At 37.4% G+C, this 18,158-nt stretch overlaps 1 protein-coding gene across 1 annotated transcript in view; it reads right to left on the reverse strand.

Moving 5' to 3' along the window:
• Positions 1-1,951: 1,951 nt before the first annotated feature.
• LOC130575883 (RNA-binding Raly-like protein) overlaps positions 1,952-18,158 on the reverse strand; it is a gene marked incomplete at its 3' end in the record, with an annotated part of 109,024 nt that continues 92,817 nt past the window's right edge. The window contains exon 2 of the mRNA XM_057370107.1: positions 1,952-2,027. Coding sequence (XP_057226090.1) covers positions 1,952-2,027 — 76 coding nt within the window. The remainder of the gene's footprint in view (positions 2,028-18,158) is intronic.

Consider the following 18,158-nt stretch of genomic DNA (forward strand, 5'->3'; position numbering starts at 1 on the left):
CAAGGGCAGAATAGGAAAAGGAGAAAACCATGAGGCTGTGTAAACACTGTTCATCAACAGCCCAAACACTGGTGTGTTTTAGTAACAAATCCAAAACTCATATGGGATCTGATGAAGAAAGTTACCTCCATCCCAGTCAAACCCAGTACAGTGTTCTGAAATAACTAAATGTTCTCAGTGTTGCCAAAACTTCATTAGTCATTGACATTTATCTTCTCACATGTTATTAGGTTAACAGATACTGAGATAAAAATATTTCTCATTATCATAGAATCATGGAATTGGTTGGGTTGGAAGGGACCATAAAACAACAGAGTGGTTTGGAAGGAACCTTAAAGGTCATCTAGGTGCAATCCCCCCACACAAGCAGGAAGGCCATGCACTGTATCAAATTGCTCAGGACCCCATCCAGCCTGGCCCTGAACATTTCCAGAGATGGGACACCCATAACTACCCTGGGCAACCTCTTCCAGTGCCTCACTACCCTCTGAGTGTAGAATTTCTTCCTAATATCTAATCTAAATCATTCTTCTTTATGTGAAAACTGTTCTCACTATCTGCCCATACAAAAAGATGCTCTCCTTCTATTTTATAAGTTCCCTGTAAGTCCTTTCTTGTGCTTAATACTCCAGAGTAGGACACGGTACTCCAGGTGGGGCCTTACAAGGTCAGAGTAGAGACAGAGAATGAAGATGAAGGCAGAAAGGGAAGGATTATCTTAGTTGCTCAAAAAAGCCTCATAATCTTCTAGAGAAATAGTTTGCACTGCATTCATGAAAGGACACAAGCTAGGATATTTTTCCTCTTTAAAATTCCTTTAGAATTTTCCACAGGTCTCTCTCTTATCCTTGTCTTTTCTGTAGAACAGGTATTTTTGAGAAAGCCTTCAAATGCTCAGGGGTGGAAATGTATATAAATGACAGAAATCACAGATCATCTTTCAAAATCTTTTGAAATACTGGCAACCAGGACAGAGTAGACCAAGGTTACCAGGAACACCTACAGAGTTTAGCAGCTTGCAGTTAAGAGTAATGATGAAACAGGGATTTTCTTCTCCAAAAATAATGCTTCTATCACTTCAGTCAAGGGCAGCTTTATGATAAAACTTCAAACTGCTTCTATGTAGCACAGAGTCTCAGACTTAAAATGCTCCTGGTCCTCTTATTCTGAGATYCCACCCTTGAATTTCCATCTGAAGYTTTCARACCAGAGAAGGCATGAAAARGTACTGCTCAGGTGTGTCTGAATTCACTGCCAAGCTGCTCTCTTCATTTCACCTACAGCAGAAGTGAGCCCTAATTCCTTCCATGGATCTGGAGCATAAATTCTGTAGTACTTTTATGAGAAGYRAKRTTTTTTGAGCAGAAATACATATGGGCATGGTAGCCCTAACAATCTCTAGTGCTTTACTAAATGAAATTGGTTTGGAAAAAAAAGTGGATGTTTCTTCAAGTTTGTACAAACTCTATAACAAAAGGCAGCTGAGAATAAGAGAAAGACACTAGCAATGCTCTCCTGAACAGCCAAGAGAGAAGTCATGTTTTGTCAGAACTTGGTTCTCGCCCTTGGCAGAAGAATACATGAGAAATCAGTTTTGTTGCTCTGAAATTATTTATTTCACTGATCACTATAAATAAAAAAATTCACAAAAATTGAATCCATAGCCAAGCACTGAATCATAAGGACTGAAAGTTGAAATAGCACTCAATTAAGAAAAAAAAAAAAAGATTAATATTAGTACTAGTAGTGGGAGCATTAATAAATACTTAGATCACTGCAGAGGTCTTTCTGTCAGTAGACTCAGTAAAAGACAGATTTCTAATTTTATTGTGTACTTTATTATAATTCTGGTAAAAATTGCACAGTGCCACTGGTAGATACATTTTAGATTAGCATGTTTTTTTTCTGATAAAATTTGTATTGGGGTAAGTTAAAGTGAAATCTCAATTACCTGTAAAGTGCTGAAAGTGGCCGCTTGTTGCCAGGTTTTGGTCTGTATGGTTTTGGCTCTCCTGCCATGTTGATATCTGAAAGCAAACATTTTATATCAATAAGTCAAACATCCACGAGTTTGTAAAGGCACCTTCAAGTCACTGAAAATGAGTAATAAGCAGTGAAAATGGAGAGCATACCTAAAACACCTGACTAGTTTTTACCTCTTCTGTATTGATGCTGTGAAATTTTCCAAAAAGTTCTTACTTTTATGCATGAAGATTTTAGACAAAATATCAGTTGTTTACAGAGAGAAATTAAATTTTTTAGACACACAAATTTCTACTAAGTGAAGCCAACAGCATATTTCCATTACAGAAGAATCTTCAGGAGGTAAATTAGATGGTGAAACAAACAATGGTCTCAAGTCAAATTCTGCTGTGAAGGAACTCTTCTGAAGAGTTTGTTTTAGGATCTGAAGAAATACACACTGATCTTTAACTGCTACTTTACCATCCACTCAGAAATTAACTCCTCAAAAATAAATAAGAGTGTCTATTTCCTACCTCAAATACATCTCTCCTTGGAGAAAGAGAAAATGTGTTTTTGCAAGTGCTTTCTCTTAGGAAGATACTTATTATTCTCAACAAGATCAGAAATCTTATGAGAAATTCAAAAGTTCACTTATATCCTACCTGCAAATTTAGCCTTGAAATATATATAAAAAGTCAAGAATCTATAGACATTAGCAATGTTTGCTCTCAAATTTCTCTCTTCATTTGAACTACACTCAAAGACATACCAGTAGATAGATGTCCCTTGTTATGTTTGCTAGAACAGTCACACATAGAAAAAGAAGCACAGACCCTTTTGTGGAGAATACTTTCTTGAGCTTAGGAATCTCTCTGCTTAAACACAAATCTATATTAAAGATCTTCTCCACTGTGACTGAATGCTGCAAAGTCGACATTACAACAAATCACATGGCTGGAATGAAACTTCTGGTTAGGAAACAAATTTCATGCAATCTGAGGGATGCTGCAGCTAAATCCCTTCTCAGCTTCAATAATATAAAGAAAAGAGTATAAGACAACAAAATCATTGGAATTATTTCAGTGTAAAATTGCTGTGATAGAACATCATAACCCATTAAATATGGAGCCACGTGGTGGTCGAGACTTTCAAGAAAGCACATGTTCTTGGTAAAGTCTATGTTCAGACCTGAAATTGAGTGTAAAGAGGGAAAAGAGAAGCAGAAAGATGAGGTGTAGGAGTAGGAAGAAACACTAATGCAGTGATGCTAAAAGCTCAATCATTTTTATTTATTATTTTTGACCTCAAAAAATTTAGTAAAAGCCTTAGGCTTATTGACTGGATATTTTTAGTTCACATAAAGCGAATAAAAACTCCAAATCTGACCATTTTTAACAATCAGAAGCATTGAAATTATATGTCCCTTAGAATTTTTTTTGACAGAAAATATTTTTCCAATGGAAATTTCATACTTCAAATATTTAAAGGAATTTAAAAGAATTTTTTTGCTTATTTTTGATATTTTGGGCTTGGCAAGCATTTATTTAAAATTATACAAGGACGTGTAATGAAAAGATTTTATGTAGAACTGTATAATATAAAATACTATAGTGACCTTTTCTTTATATAAAACACTATGGGATTAAATCTGACTACAGCTTCTTTTGTAGGAGCTGTATTACTACTAAATCATAATTTTTCATAAAACATTAATTTTCTTGTTTCACCTAGTTTTCTGAAATTGAATGAATATTGGAGACAGTTTTCATACCTCCTTGAAATGCTTTCCTGCCCCTAATTTTAAGCAATTCTTTATTGAATAGACATTATTTTTTCCTTCCATTTTTATTATAAATTCAGGTATGATGTCCTTATTTCAAGATACATAAATTCTATGATGTTGAATCAACAAAATAAACACCAAGAATTTCTGGAAGTCACTGAGGAATTTTGTAGCTCTGTTGCATTTCCATTGGCTCTTGGAAATAACAGAATTGGAACAAAATTTTTACCCTGTGATCTTGGCCATAATTAGACTTTCTCACACTGTTTTAAATGTCAGTTTAAGATCATTGACTGTACTGACTTTCAGCATCTCCTACTACAAGTAGAACAGATTTTATTAAAAAAAAAAAAAAAAAAAAAAAAAAAAGTGGGATTATAATCTGCTCTTGGGAAATACCTGAGGCTGTGGTGTTGTTGTCACAATACCATAATCTTCACAAACTTTTCATCTCTCATCTGCTATTGTTTCAAAGCTACACCTTAGACCTTCTTCATAAACCCTAAAATACATGTTTTATAAACCTTTTCATATCCTCCTGGGATAGATCAATACTATCCTGATGACTCTTCTTGTAGACCTACATTTGCAGCTCTACAAGACCCAGTTTTTAAAAAGGTGAGTAGTGTAGAAGGCTGAGGGCTGTTTGCTGTGTGTTCTCTTTATTTCCATCAAAAGTGTCAGAAAGGTGACACTGTAAGAGGCACAAAGGCAAAGCTGTTCAGAATCATTAAGATTCTCTCACACTTAAATAAATCTCCAAACAGTGAACTACTTTACACAGACAGTAATAGCCAAAAATTCTCTTTAGCACAGGAAATAGTTCATAGAAAATCTGTGCACATGGGGCTTTTCTGTTAATATGAAAGTGATTGAATAGCTCTGCAACTCCCTAAGCACTTTGTAGCAAGTTAAGAATGAATGTAGGAAATGCTTTGAAAAGTTAGAACAGATTTTCACTCCATTATTTTTCAGCACTATCTATTCCAGCCTCAATTTTCTAACTAAGATTAGAAGTGAACTTGTCAACATTTYGCAAGATAGATTATTTCTATCCCARCTGGAAATCTTGTGAGATAAGTTGCTCTCTTCCTTCATCCATCATCGGTTTCACGGCAGACATTTACATCTACTAGATCATAAACTGCGTGTCAAATAAATTTGCTGGYTGCAGCAGAGAGATTTACCTGTGCTAATGATTCCACCCCAAGGAATGCAGACATATCACTCCTTGGGCTGTTAAATTAGCTACAGCACTTGTACATGGATATGTACCAGACAACGTCATAAGGGACACAGGCATTCACATCGCTTCTGGAGAGGCATGGATTTGATGAATTGGTGGATAAAGAAATGGCTCATGGTCACATTGAAAAAGTCATATTAAATGGGTAGATTTTCTAGTGGAGACCACTGACGACTGGCGTTCCTCAGGGATCAGTATTGGGACTGGTGTGGTTCAACATCGTTCTTGGGACACAGACAGTGGCATTGAGCACACCCACAGCCCATGACACCAAGCTGTGTGGACACTGGAGGGAAGGGATGCCATCTACAGACACCTTAAAAGGCATGTGGAGTTTGAACATTATGAAGCTCAACAAGGCCAAGTGTAAGGTCCTGCACCTGGGTCCAGGCAATCCCAGGCACTGACACAGGCTGGAGAATGGATTGAGAGCAGGATTTGGGGGTGAAGATGAGAAGCTTGATGTGACCTTGCAGCCCAGAAAGCCAACCGTACCCTGGGCTGCACCAAAATCTGGGTGAGGGAGGGGACTCTGCCCCTCCACTCTGCTCTCAGCTGGAGTGCTGTGTCCAGCTCAGGGGGTCCCAGCATAAGAAGGACGCGGGTCTGTTTAAGCAAGTCCAGAGGAGGCCACCCAAACAATCAGAGGGCTGGAGCACTGTCCCCATGAAGACAGGCTGAGAAAGCTGGGGTTGTTTGGCCTGGAGAAGAGAAGGTTTCAGAAACACCTTACAACAGCCCTCTCCTACCTGCCTCAGGAAAATTGGAGGGACTTTTTAGAAGGGCTTGAAATGATGGGACAAGATATAATGGTGTCAAACTGAAAGAGGAGTGGTTTAGTTTAGTTATTAGGAAGAAATTCTTTGCTGTGAGGATGGTGAGGCAGTGGCACAAGTTGCCCAGAGAAGCTGTGGATGCCCCATCTCTGGAAGTGTCCAAAGCTATCTTGGATGGGGTTCTGAGCACGCTATTGTGGCAGGGAGGGTTGAACTGGATTATCTTTAAGGTCTCTTCCAACCAAACCATTCTATGATTCTATGGTTGTATGATTCTATGTGGGAATGGAGCAGCCCAGAGACTCACATTATCGTCCCTTCTTGTACCAGAAATGTTCACTTACATACCAACTTCAAGATAAATTCATCACTGAAATTCAAAACACCACAGACACATTATGAATATAAAAGTGATTATGCAGAAAACATCACACTGTAATGCAGAGTCCTCATCTGTGCTTTCAGAATCAAATTAAATTACTTTCTTTAAAAAAAATAAATAATTTTTTAATTCTATATGTATTATTATAGCAGGGTTCAGTTAAAGGATGAGATTTAGATTTCATTCAAGGTTTTGTGTCATCAGCAGAATATATTGAATTTTGAGCATGGTATTTTTTTTTTGGTGATTATACTGAAAAATGCCTAATGATTAATGACAAAACATAAAAATATTTTTATAAAGTAGCGTGAATACCATTATAGAGGGCAGTCATTGTATTCTGTGGCTACATAAAATTGCCTGAAAGAACAACTCCACACAGCATGATCTACCTTTCTCCTATCACTGCTTCCTACTGTCTACCTCCTCCAAATGTGAACATCCCATTTTTGGAGAGGCAGTATCAGCCTGGTACTTTGCTCACAGATTTCCTGGCAAAATAAGCCAAGAATCTGGTCCTGAAGACAACAGGTGACTTTAAACAGCCTTTGTCAGTGCAAACAATGATACCTAAAGATCATAGTCTAGAAGCATTTCAGTATTTCTTAGAATACCGGCCCTTTAAATTCTTTGAAAAGTGTTATTTAAAAGAAAAAAAAAACAAAAAACAAACAAACCACCAAATCATTTTGGTTCACAAAAAATGCCATGAACAAGAAGCTTCAACAGGCATTCAACTCATAAAAACTGGATTTTGAGGTTTTCTGCTGCCAATCCAGAGCCGGTGTCGTAGGCTACATCTAACCTATAAAATTAAACTGAACCCTTTCAAGGCACTGTTTCTCATTTACTTGTTATATTAGATTGCTAAATTGTTTCTTTGGATGGCTTTTAGCCACAGTTTACCAGCACTTTCCTATGCAGTTCTGGACATAGGTAGAGAACGGACATGACCCAGTGACCACTGCTGGTATTTTGCCCAGTGAAAGAAAACAGCTCCATGTAGCTATAATTAATACCCATAATTTAATATTAATGATGTGACCTCTGAGTGTGGGCTCCATGTCAGAAAGACTGGAAACCAAAACCTGGAGCTAAAAAAACCTCAAATATCTCTATAGCTCAAAAGCTGATTTTCTAAGACATGTTTCATCTGGCATTCTTCCACATATTCTTGTGACTGGTTACAGAAATGGAGTCATTCCTTGAACAATTCTCCACTTGTTTGACTGAAATTTTGGATTAAAATGTGTATCATTGTGTATTTGCAGACCAGCTCTGCTTAAGGCCAACACTTAATGGAAGAGATGGTAATTTAAATTAGCTTATAGGAAAGAATTCGCTCAATCAATGTACAGTCTATATACAGAGAGAGATACTGATAGAGAGAAATGAGGATATATTTTCTCCTCTTTCAGATGACACAGTGTATGGGACAGAAGAGAAAGACCAAGAGGTAGATGCAATTTAGAGAAAGCCTGTAGCCGTATGATTTATAGCATAACTGAAGACCAGCAAAGCTAAGGCTAATCTATCTTTCTTTTATACTCTTCCATCTACTAATCTTATTTTAATGAAGTCATATGACTTTTTTTTTTTACATAATAAACTTACTTTTTTCTTTATATGTTCTATTGATTACATGCCATGTCCTCCTTTCCCCCATCTCTAGCATGTGAAAAAAGCAGAGAGGAAAGGACAGCTCTCTACTCTCTTCCATTATTTGTCCAAATTACACAGTTGTAAAGATGAAACTTTCCAGAAAATTGAACACAAACTCAAATTAATTCTCAAGGCTAATAAAATATTAAATGAAGGTCTAGGTCACACCTTTTCCTTTTCCATAATGGTATTAAAAATAATTTTCTTGTAGTGCTCTCAGCTGTATTTGGATTTTCTCTTAGCATTGAAGTAATTGGAAACCTTTTTTTGTACAAAGATGACAGCTATTGTTAATGCTTCATACAGAAAGAGCTGCTTGTTGAATAGTATATGAAATTGCTTTGTTCAACCATTTCTTCTTTCATTAAATACTGCTAAAATGAAATGAGGCTGTAGGATTATATAAGCTATCATTCTTAACACCATTCAGTAGCAAAAGTGTCAGGCGTTGTCTTGCAGGGAAGTTTTTTCTGCTCCCCAGGGAACTGGATTGGTGTGAGGTCAGGCCACAGCTAAAAGGGGAAATCCTGTCCTGTCTGTGTGCCCATCACAAACCATTCCTGCAGGCTCTCAGCTGCACAAGGGATGCCACTGCACTTCACAGCTGAGGTGGAGGCCTGCTCTGCCTTGGGTTTTGTCTGTTTTCGCTGGCAGCCCTGTTCCACCCACCCCAACAAACAGCACAGTCTGGGCCAAACTTCTTGATCCTAATGGTTGTGCCATCAGCAGAGATCCACGTTTGTGTCTGGGAAGAGGCACCTCTTGTGCCAGGGGAAGGGGAGAATGCTTATTGGTGTCTGCTGACTGTCCATGGATTCCACCGTGACTGATGAATCTGTGGCCAAGACCCTACAAACTGCTTCTCTTCTGGTGCTCAGATCCCTGCAGATGAATTATTGTGACATGGCAGGAGTACCCCGGGGTATTGGGCTGCAGGGGAAGGGATGCCACAGAGAATATGGAATGCCTTGTGAAGGGATTCCTACGGAAGGGAGCAGCCCCATTGATGGCAATCCTACCCACTCCTCCTCCTCAGCTCTGGGCTTGTGCCTTCCCTGAAGGAAGTTCCACACTTGCAGATAGAAGAGAATCAGATTCAGCTTCAATGTGGCCAAAGCCACTTATCTGCACACCAGCTCTGTAAGAGCTGTGAGGTTTCACGTGTTAACTGTGGGAACCTCAGCCTCCACCATGGAGCTGGCTCACATGAGTAGGGTGTCACTTCACCCCACCAGAGCCAAACTATAGGTGCAGGCAAGTACAGTCTTCCCGTAAGAAGGTCCTTTTAATTTAATCAGGCTTGCAGCTTCTGTTTCCCACCCAGAGAACAAGATTTTTACATAGCAGGTACTTGTTCAACACATAGACTAGCAAATTCTGCACATGCAGGAGATTAATGTTGCCATGAGGGTAAAAGAAAGCAATGGAAAAGTACATCAGGAACTTTCTGCTGCTTTCAGGAAAAAAACCCCAAAGTTTTAAAGCAAGCTTCGCCATAAAGAAAAACCAAAACAAAACTAAAAACAACAAAACAAAACAAAAAAAAAGAACAAGCAAACAAAAAACAAACAAACAACAAAGAGTTCAAGCAAGGACTCTCATACGATTGCAATCCCTGCTTGCTCTTCTATCTTCTCACTGATGTTGTTAATGGGAAACAGAACTAGTCCTTGACTTACAGCTTTTTTTTTTCCAGACAGTGAGGTGCACAAGGATTACCTTTGCTTTCTCTTGATCACAGTAAAGATGCTGCTTACAAATAAAAAATGGAGCATCTGTCTGCTTTCAGATCAAGCACAATCATTACAAGGCAGCAGCAGCCAACAAACTCTCTTCTGCTTTTCTCTGATAACAAAAGATGGTTATTACCATGAGACTCAGACAAAGCCTCGTGTTGACTGGATGTCTGAGCTTCTCAGCATTGCAATTAGCCCCAAGCAGAAACATTAAACAGTGTAGTGGGGATAGGGTATGAAAGTCCCTCATCTCCTTCTTTCAGATTTCAATATGATTTATTCTACGGAACATGCCCTGAACCTCAGTAATTTTCAACTTGTCCTCAGACTACTTTTTTTCTGTCTCTCTCCTAATACTTGGCTACTTTCTCCGTCCTGCGGCCTTTCATCTAACTCTCCTACTAATGTTAACTTCATGCTCCTAGCAATACTTTTTCATGACAATTGAAATCTGTACTGTACRAAAGAGTTCACAATCCCCATTGTCCCAATACTTTTTGTCTTTCTCACTACTTCTCCTGCAGATGGTCAACTTCTATAATTTTAACATGAAGAAAAAAAATTTTCCCCTAAAATAGCCATCACAATAACAACATTTTGCAAAAATTACCAATATTATTTTCATAATCATTCATGAGGAAAAAAATGTCCAACTGGTGTTCACTGTCTTGTCTAGCTCTATGTATTTCTTAACCCAACTGCAATAGAGATTAGTTTGCAAAGCCTTTTTTTGCAAACATTTGTGATGTGCGTTTATGTGCTGCTTGCTCAGAATAATCACATTTTAAAGAAATAAATTGGAAATCTCATGGTCCCACAGATTTCTGGGGAAAAGAATTCAGAGTGAAGGAGTTCTTGGTTTCTAGGATTTCTGAGCCAACTCATGTATTTGTTTTGTGGGTAATAGAAATCAATAGTTTTATGGCAAAGCTGGCTTAGACAGAAAATGGCACTGAGCAACATAGAAGAATGGTGAATGTTCAATGAGAGCTTCACTAGCACAGGGTATTAATAGGCATGGAAATGACACTTTTTCTTCTTTAAAATCAAACTGAAATATGTAATATTGTCCCTTTGGTAATACTTTTGATATTGAGACTTGATTTAATGAGTTTCAAAATAATTGTTTTATTTTCTAATAGGATTTTTAGTAACCTATTACAATTTTTCCTGGTATTGACTATTTATATATTCAAATTTATGTCATTGATAATATGTAGGACCTTAAAACTTTTGTGAGAGAACCTCTGAAGCAGCGTGCATATATAAGTATACTTGCATGCAAAACCAAGTGTAGAACTACAAAAATAAATAGCAGACCTCCAATAAATTGCATGGAGAAGGATAATGTTTTATGCTTTGAAAAAGGGTTTCTGAGATGATTGCTATGATTTTTGTTATTACTGATGAGCAAAAAAAATGGTTGCTGAAAAATGCTGTGAGGGGGTGAAGAGTAGAGGGATTACAAGACAAAAACAAAGCTCATCTTTTGTTGAGAAACATATTTTTTCATTAAAAATTACACCAATATTATATATCAGCAAGAACAAAATAATAAGACATTTATGTAGTCAGCAAGGCTGAAATTGCGGTGATTTCCAGTCTCAGCAAGTACCAGTTAGGTACTAACAAAATCAGTATGGGAGGAAAGATAAAACATGCTTTAAGATTTAAAGTAATCCTAAACTGCTAAGCATTTTAGGAGGAGAATCATGCTGAGATGATAAGAGAATGGGGGGAAAATAATCATATTTCTACTTAGTTCGCGGTTCTTGTGTCTCCTTCCAAAGCATCTGGGGCAGCTGAAGGCAGAAAATTACAGTAGATGAACTATCAATCTGACAAGATATAGCATTTTCTCTATTCCTGTCAACTCTTCTATTTGCCTTGCAGGAGTGCCACAAACATACAAATAAAACAACAATGCATAGCACTACTTTTTGAAGCTCTTCAGAATTTCCAATTTTTAAATGCCTTTCTTTTGCAAGAGACTTCTGTGTTGTTGCAGTTTGGTTGCCAAATGGAATGCACTGGGAGGCCTCAAAATCTTCCAGTGAAAGAGCATTAAAACGTGGTTACAACAGAAGCGTTGCTGTTATGGAAATATTGGATTTGGCATAGGGTTTTTTTTTGCATATCACCTCCACAATAAAATTCCTTCCATGTGCCAAATTTCAATGGAATTATCTCCACTTCTGATATAATTTCATTCAACCCAGCTGTGGCATTTTAATAAAAAGGGTAAACTTCATGTTAGTGAGTTAGTGAGGCCATTTTGAAATTAAATGTTTGTACATGTTGCATACCCCTACCCAAGGTTTCTGCATTTTCCTTTTCCTTAAATATATTATTTGTATGTGTATACTCATGTGTGAAAACATTTGAAATAGAAGCATGTATTTTCACCTGGAAAAAATTTGCGTGAAGTTTTGCATATAGTTTTTATGACACATTTTCGAAAAATAGAAGATTGCAAATGAAGACTAAGGAATAAGGAATATTGTATTCCTGAATCTAGAGTTAAATGATTGTGTTGAAGTGGGTGTTGGACCCAATTTCTTTTGGATAGAAAACAAAACACTCCTCAGTCTCAGAAATATCATATCTGAAATTCTTATCTAGCATTATTGCTAAAGGAAGGCACCAAGGACCTATCTTAAATCTCAGTACCTGCAGCTTTTAGATGGTTAGGTTGTTTTTTTTTTTTTTATTTTTATTTTTATTTTTTCTACCCTGTGCAATAAGAAATTCTAGTGGCTGTTTAAGTGAAACAGCTCTCTAAGCTCACCTGGAAACATTAATCTTCTGGACATACTGCATAAACCACTAATCTCATGCTTGTCATTTAAAATGAGGAAGGGAGTACAAGGAGAGATGAAAGATGCAGGCAGATTTTTAAAGCCTTAGCATTGTTATTTTAATTCATTTCAAGAATAAATAAGACCCCTARATCTTACTTTGCAACAAACAAAATGGCCAGAGGAAAACAATGGGATATATGAACCCACTAAATAAAAATGAATGTGATTCAACACAATGCTTCAGCACACTGTCCACTTATCTTTTGCTTCCTCTTGTTCAACTCCTTATCAGACATTGCTGTTAACATCATGACAATTTTTTTTGGCTTTCAAGCAGAGCTAAAGACACAACTAAACCTTAAAAAATATTTATGCTGGTCTGACACACATTGGCCCAACAGCCTATGGCCAGCTGTGCAAACCTGTGCTCTGCTGTAATCTCAACCCTGCAATTCTTTTTCCTTTTTTATGCTGCCTGACAACACTTATGAATCCTCAAAGCATTTATAATTCCATACTTAAAAATATTTTTGCCTGTTTCCCAGGCAATTAAATCAGAATGGAAAAGCAGGGTTCGTATAAGAAAGGAGACAACTTTGGATGAGCATTTAAATTCCCAATGTTAGTGTAACCTGCCACTTAAGTCTGCTATAAAATCAGATTTAGCCCACTATTGTTACTTTTCATTTTTCAGTCATATATCATATAATAATCTGAACACTAAGTTTTGTTTTGCTTTTTTTTTTGAATTTATTTTTTAACTTACAGAGGTGGAGTCTTAGTGAACTCCAGTAAGAAGGAAGAGGGTTTTCACCTTTTACATTTGCCTCTTGCTCATTCATGTGATCGCTGCCAACCTAAGCTGCTTTATTTTAGGGAAAACAAAAATGTGCATCCAGAAGCAAAGCCTCCCAGGGATTCAGGATCCTGTGGCCTGTAATGGACATGTTCCARAAGTGAAATTCCATCTGATTGTGTGATGCTTGCACCTGTATTTAGGGGAAAGGTGTTGTACAGAGCTGGGCTGTGCCTGAGCACTTGGCATTGTGTTAYCTGTGCTCTCCCAGAAAAAGCTGCCTCCTGTCCTCAGCTCCATCTCCTTTTGTAGTGATCCACAGGGACATAAAACAACATTGGGAAACAATAAACTGTACTATATTTCTTCATTCATTGCTTTGTTTTATGCCATTCACAAGAGTACTGAATCACCACCATAAAGACTCCAGGATCAATGAAAAATTAACCCTTCAATGGCATTTAATAAGTTCTGTGCTGTAATTGTGCTCTTTATTTTGTTTTTATCCCTCAAAAACCTTTTTCCCCCCCCTGTATCTTTAAAGGGTTCTAAAGGCTGAGCTTATTTAGAAAAAAAAAAAAAAAAAAAAAAAAACAAAAAAACCATGAACCAGAACATGGAAATGCTTCTCAGCTTCAGCTCATGAAAATGGATTGGGCTAAGATCAAATATCAGTTTCCTACCAGAAACGTAGTGCTCACTTCAAGGTATTGCTAAATTCTGATATGTGAGTGATGTGATACAGTTTGGAATATATTTGTGTTTTCTTTCAACAGTTTTTCATTTAAGTTCATCTGGAAATGGAGTCTGCTCTAACTGTTGTAGTATTTGCAGCAAATAACACAGAAAGGTCCATATTTGCTTTACTTGCACTCAAATAATTAGTTCAATATTTGACACCTCTCCTAAATTAAAACAGTGTTCAAACCTACATCATTTAAGAGATCACAGGTCCACAAATCCTGGTCAGATATTGAAAGCCTAGAAATCACTCATTCTAAGATGTGTAAAATAAACATTCCCACAGAATAATTAATATCTGGCTGTGCTTTCTAAATCAAAACCTGTGTGTTTTCTTTTTCTGGTACATGCACAGTTTGGGATGGTGAATGATACAGCTGAGTATGAAGGTCTGTCCCCAAAGGACGACAAAAGCCATTTGCAGACAGCAGTGGCTCAGTTTTAGGTTCAGGAGGTTTTTCAGGGTACRCTACCCCTGGTGACTCTTGCCCTCAAGGACAGTCATGGCAGATGGCACACAGCACATTTTTGTGTGCTAGGATACCAACCACGAGTGAAATGKCATTGCTGCCATGTCAGAACAGGGAGTGAGTGCAGGCGTGGCAGGGATGAGATCTGTCACTGACCCACCTTCAGCTGTCAGAGAGGGACACAGCCTGCTGTAGAGTAGATGGGGAGCAGGAGGGCAGGTGGATTAAGATTATCCCACTAACAACATAAATATTCCACTCAGGTCTCATAATGTTCACAAACTGGGTACATCCTGCTTTACCTCTGCCTTTCTTTACCTCTGCACACCTCTGAGTGCTTCTCAGGCTGCTCACATACAAGTTTGTGGGCTGCCTGTGAAAAAAATTTCTGGCATGTGCGACAGCGTATCGCCGCAGCTTGGATGCRGAAATTATCTAGCCTGGCACAGGYATCCCCTGGGACTCTGAGGACAAAACTGAGGTCTTGATTTTCACAGAGGAGTATAACAAAGTTTTATGGTGCATGCAGGCAATCTTGCATTTGCAAATACCTGMATGTATTTTTCATGCATTGTCAAGAGAGCTAACTGCTAGAACATTTGCATATGGAAAGCTGCCCACTTATGCAGACTACCAGGTTCCAAGTTTTTCTAATAAAGGAGAGKTTCTAGCTATCAGGAATTAAATTTTATTTGATTCTTTTACCAGGTTTCAAGTTTTTCTAATCTAGGAAAGGTATTATATATAGCATAAAATTAAATTTTATTTAATTCTTTTTAAAATAAATAAATAGTAAAAAAGGAATCAGGGTACAAAAACCAGAAGACACTGGAAAAGCTCCCATGTTAGTAGTGTAAATATGCTTAATGAACCAATATAGCTTAAACATTAATGTTTTAAATTTTAAATCTGCATTTAGAAAAATTTTGCAGTTTTACAGAATGCCATTTCTGGCAGATTTTACTAGTCTTTTCTTTTGCTGGTCTACTGAAAGTATGAACCTCTATTCTGATGTAGGATGATAGTGAGAGAGAGGTGAATCACAGGTTTTTTGCTTATAAAGTTACTTCTGTAATTCAGTCACTGACATCACAGCAATGAAATGAATCTGTTCAAGGCAGATTAATTTTAATTTGTGTCTTAGAAAATGCATCTCAGCACTAATTTTTAAAGTTTAATATTACTTAAATATACAGTATTTTAAATGAAAATAATAAAATTTTTTATTTTAGTGTTTACTAGGTATATTTATGGTTGTTTACTCAATGAATTACTTAATAAATTGTTTTACTGTTCCAGTATCAAAACCATACAAGAGAGTTGCAGTGTTAAATCCCTCCACTGTCAACAGGGTTAGGAAGCTGAAGATCCACACTTCTGTTGAACAGACAATGGGGAAGACGTAGCACTGCTAACTAGTGCACACCATATCCCAAAGACTGAGTTTTGGAAAAAAAAAAAAATTCTTTCTGTCGTTAATCTAGGTATCAATTTATATGCCAATGTTAAAGAAAACTCAGAAAAGCAACAAATAACAAAACAGAACCACAGAACCACTTGTATTCTGAGAGGAGCTCAGTTTTTATTTACTTTCAGAATTCTCTTTTTCCACCCCTCTTTCTCCTACACACATACTTGCAAATATCAACACCCTTCATTTCCTTTCTTATTCCCAAGAAGAGAACTCATTGTATGCAATCACTCCTGAAAAATTGGTCTTTACTCTCAGTGAGCTACAAAAACAGCTAAGCTTTCTTGAACGCAATCCATATCATGAAGAGAGAACATATTTGACAGGCTGTCCAGGGAATGGCTGTGTCCAAGACTGTCAGAAACAAGGTCACATTGGGCCAGGAGATTACATATTTATWTTGTGCCACCTTGAAATACACCTTGTGCCTCCTTGTCATGCTTGGATYGCCACCTTTCACACCCTCACRGCCTTTTTGGCATGGAACCACATGRACTCCATCCAGGAATCACCCATCCCTTGGGCTCACTGAGTCTGCCATGGCTGSTTCTGCTTCATCCAGCAGAGCCCTGTGCTTCCACAGTGGTGGTGGGAAACCAGGGAAGTGCCAGTGTCCCCACAAAGCCAGGAACATTTCACAGAGGTGTCTCCAGTGTTAATTGAAATATTGACTTATTGACTTTGTTCAGAGTTCCACGGAAAACTCAGCACTTTTCTCACAAATCAAAAAGAGCAGCAACTTCCCTTTGCTGACACGGCCAGACCTGAGTTACAATCCCAAATCAAGAGATGAAACAATAACCTGTTTTAAAATTTAACACCAGAGCTATGTCTCTACAACTACGTTGTAGCTTTGGCAAAAATAAAAATACTTTTAGCAGTGCAATAGCTTCTATTTGCCTCAACAGCTTCACCTGCTGAGCAATCAAAAAGATATATTATTTAATTTATAAGGTATGCGTGTTTCTATGCTATTTACTCCAAAAGACAAATTGCCAAGAAACAATCAGCCCCCCTACAAAGCTCCCCCCTCCATTCCATCTTTTCCTTCCCTCTSTCCTATGAAGCTCTGCATGAAATTGAAAAAAAAAAAATAGGAAAAAAATGTGAATATTAAAAATAAAGTTGATTACTGTGCCCATTGTTATATCACAGCTCAGATACTGTCAACAGAGGTTTGTGAAAGACTCAAGGTAGCTTYTGTCCCAGGGGTATATCTACAGTGAGCTTGTGCTACCATGTGGGGGTTGGATAATCAAAATCTTGGTAGGGAGGAAAGACAACAAACCAAAGGTGCAGCATTGGTTCAGCTTGCAGTCCACAGCTGAAGGAAGAAGGACATACATGGAGTTGTTCCTGCTGTCCATTTCTGAACTTCATGGCACTACTCTTCAGATTTCTGAAGATTCAGATTTCTGTATTCACATATTTTGTGCTTTTGGATTTAGATTTCCCCACAGTAATTGAGAGACAGAGATCAGTTTTTCTTTCTTTCAACTCTAATGCCACTGGGATGAAATGGATTATTGCTGCTATTTGATTTTTTTTTTTAATATGTTTGAACCAAGAGTGTATTTCAGGGAAAAAAGTCAAATCTGTAAACACTCTGGAAAGAAAATGGCCTTTGGGATGAGGACTTAAATAATTAACATTGCTGAGTCTCTCTTTTTACACAGTTTCTTAAAATTTCTCACATAGGTATAATTTCTTGAAACAGCATTTTACACTCTCTGCCATTTKAACTGAGACATAAAGTAAGGGTTTGTTAACTTCCTTCTGTGAAAGTATTGAAAAAAAAGCGCACTGCAGTTCAGGACTCTTAACCTATGACATAYATATAAGTCTTCCTGACATTTTGAAAAAGATTAGAAACAAGATAATAAACTGAAGGCCTGGTGAACAGGCTATTAAAAAGAAAAAAAAAAAGGAACCACTAGCTTACTCTTTCTACTAATGAGCCTGTTGCTGGCAGCAGTTATTTTCCCATCTCACCACTAAATTCCCTCCTGAACATACTTTTACTCCATCTGTAACCTTAGATAATAATTGTTAGCATGGTGACCAAAGAAAAGGACAGAGTCTTCCCAAATGGCACCCTAAAAGCAATAAAAATACCAAATTCTAGGTGTGCTTTTGAGAAATCACAGATATTAAAACTCTAAAAGCTGAAGAGAAAATCCATTTGGCACAGGAAGCGTGGGCAGTGGAGCATGTCATTTAGTTATAGTAGAAACAGAATTAGTTCAAAAGAAGAGAACTGGTTCTTCATTTATTCCTAATATATAAAATGCTTGTACCTGTGAAATTGAAATTTAGCTAAGAGAGTTTT

This window comes from Malurus melanocephalus, unplaced genomic scaffold, assembly GCF_030028575.1.
Source record: "Malurus melanocephalus ecotype Western Australia unplaced genomic scaffold, MMel_1.1 scaffold_119, whole genome shotgun sequence".
Lineage (NCBI taxonomy): Eukaryota > Metazoa > Chordata > Aves > Passeriformes > Maluridae > Malurus > Malurus melanocephalus.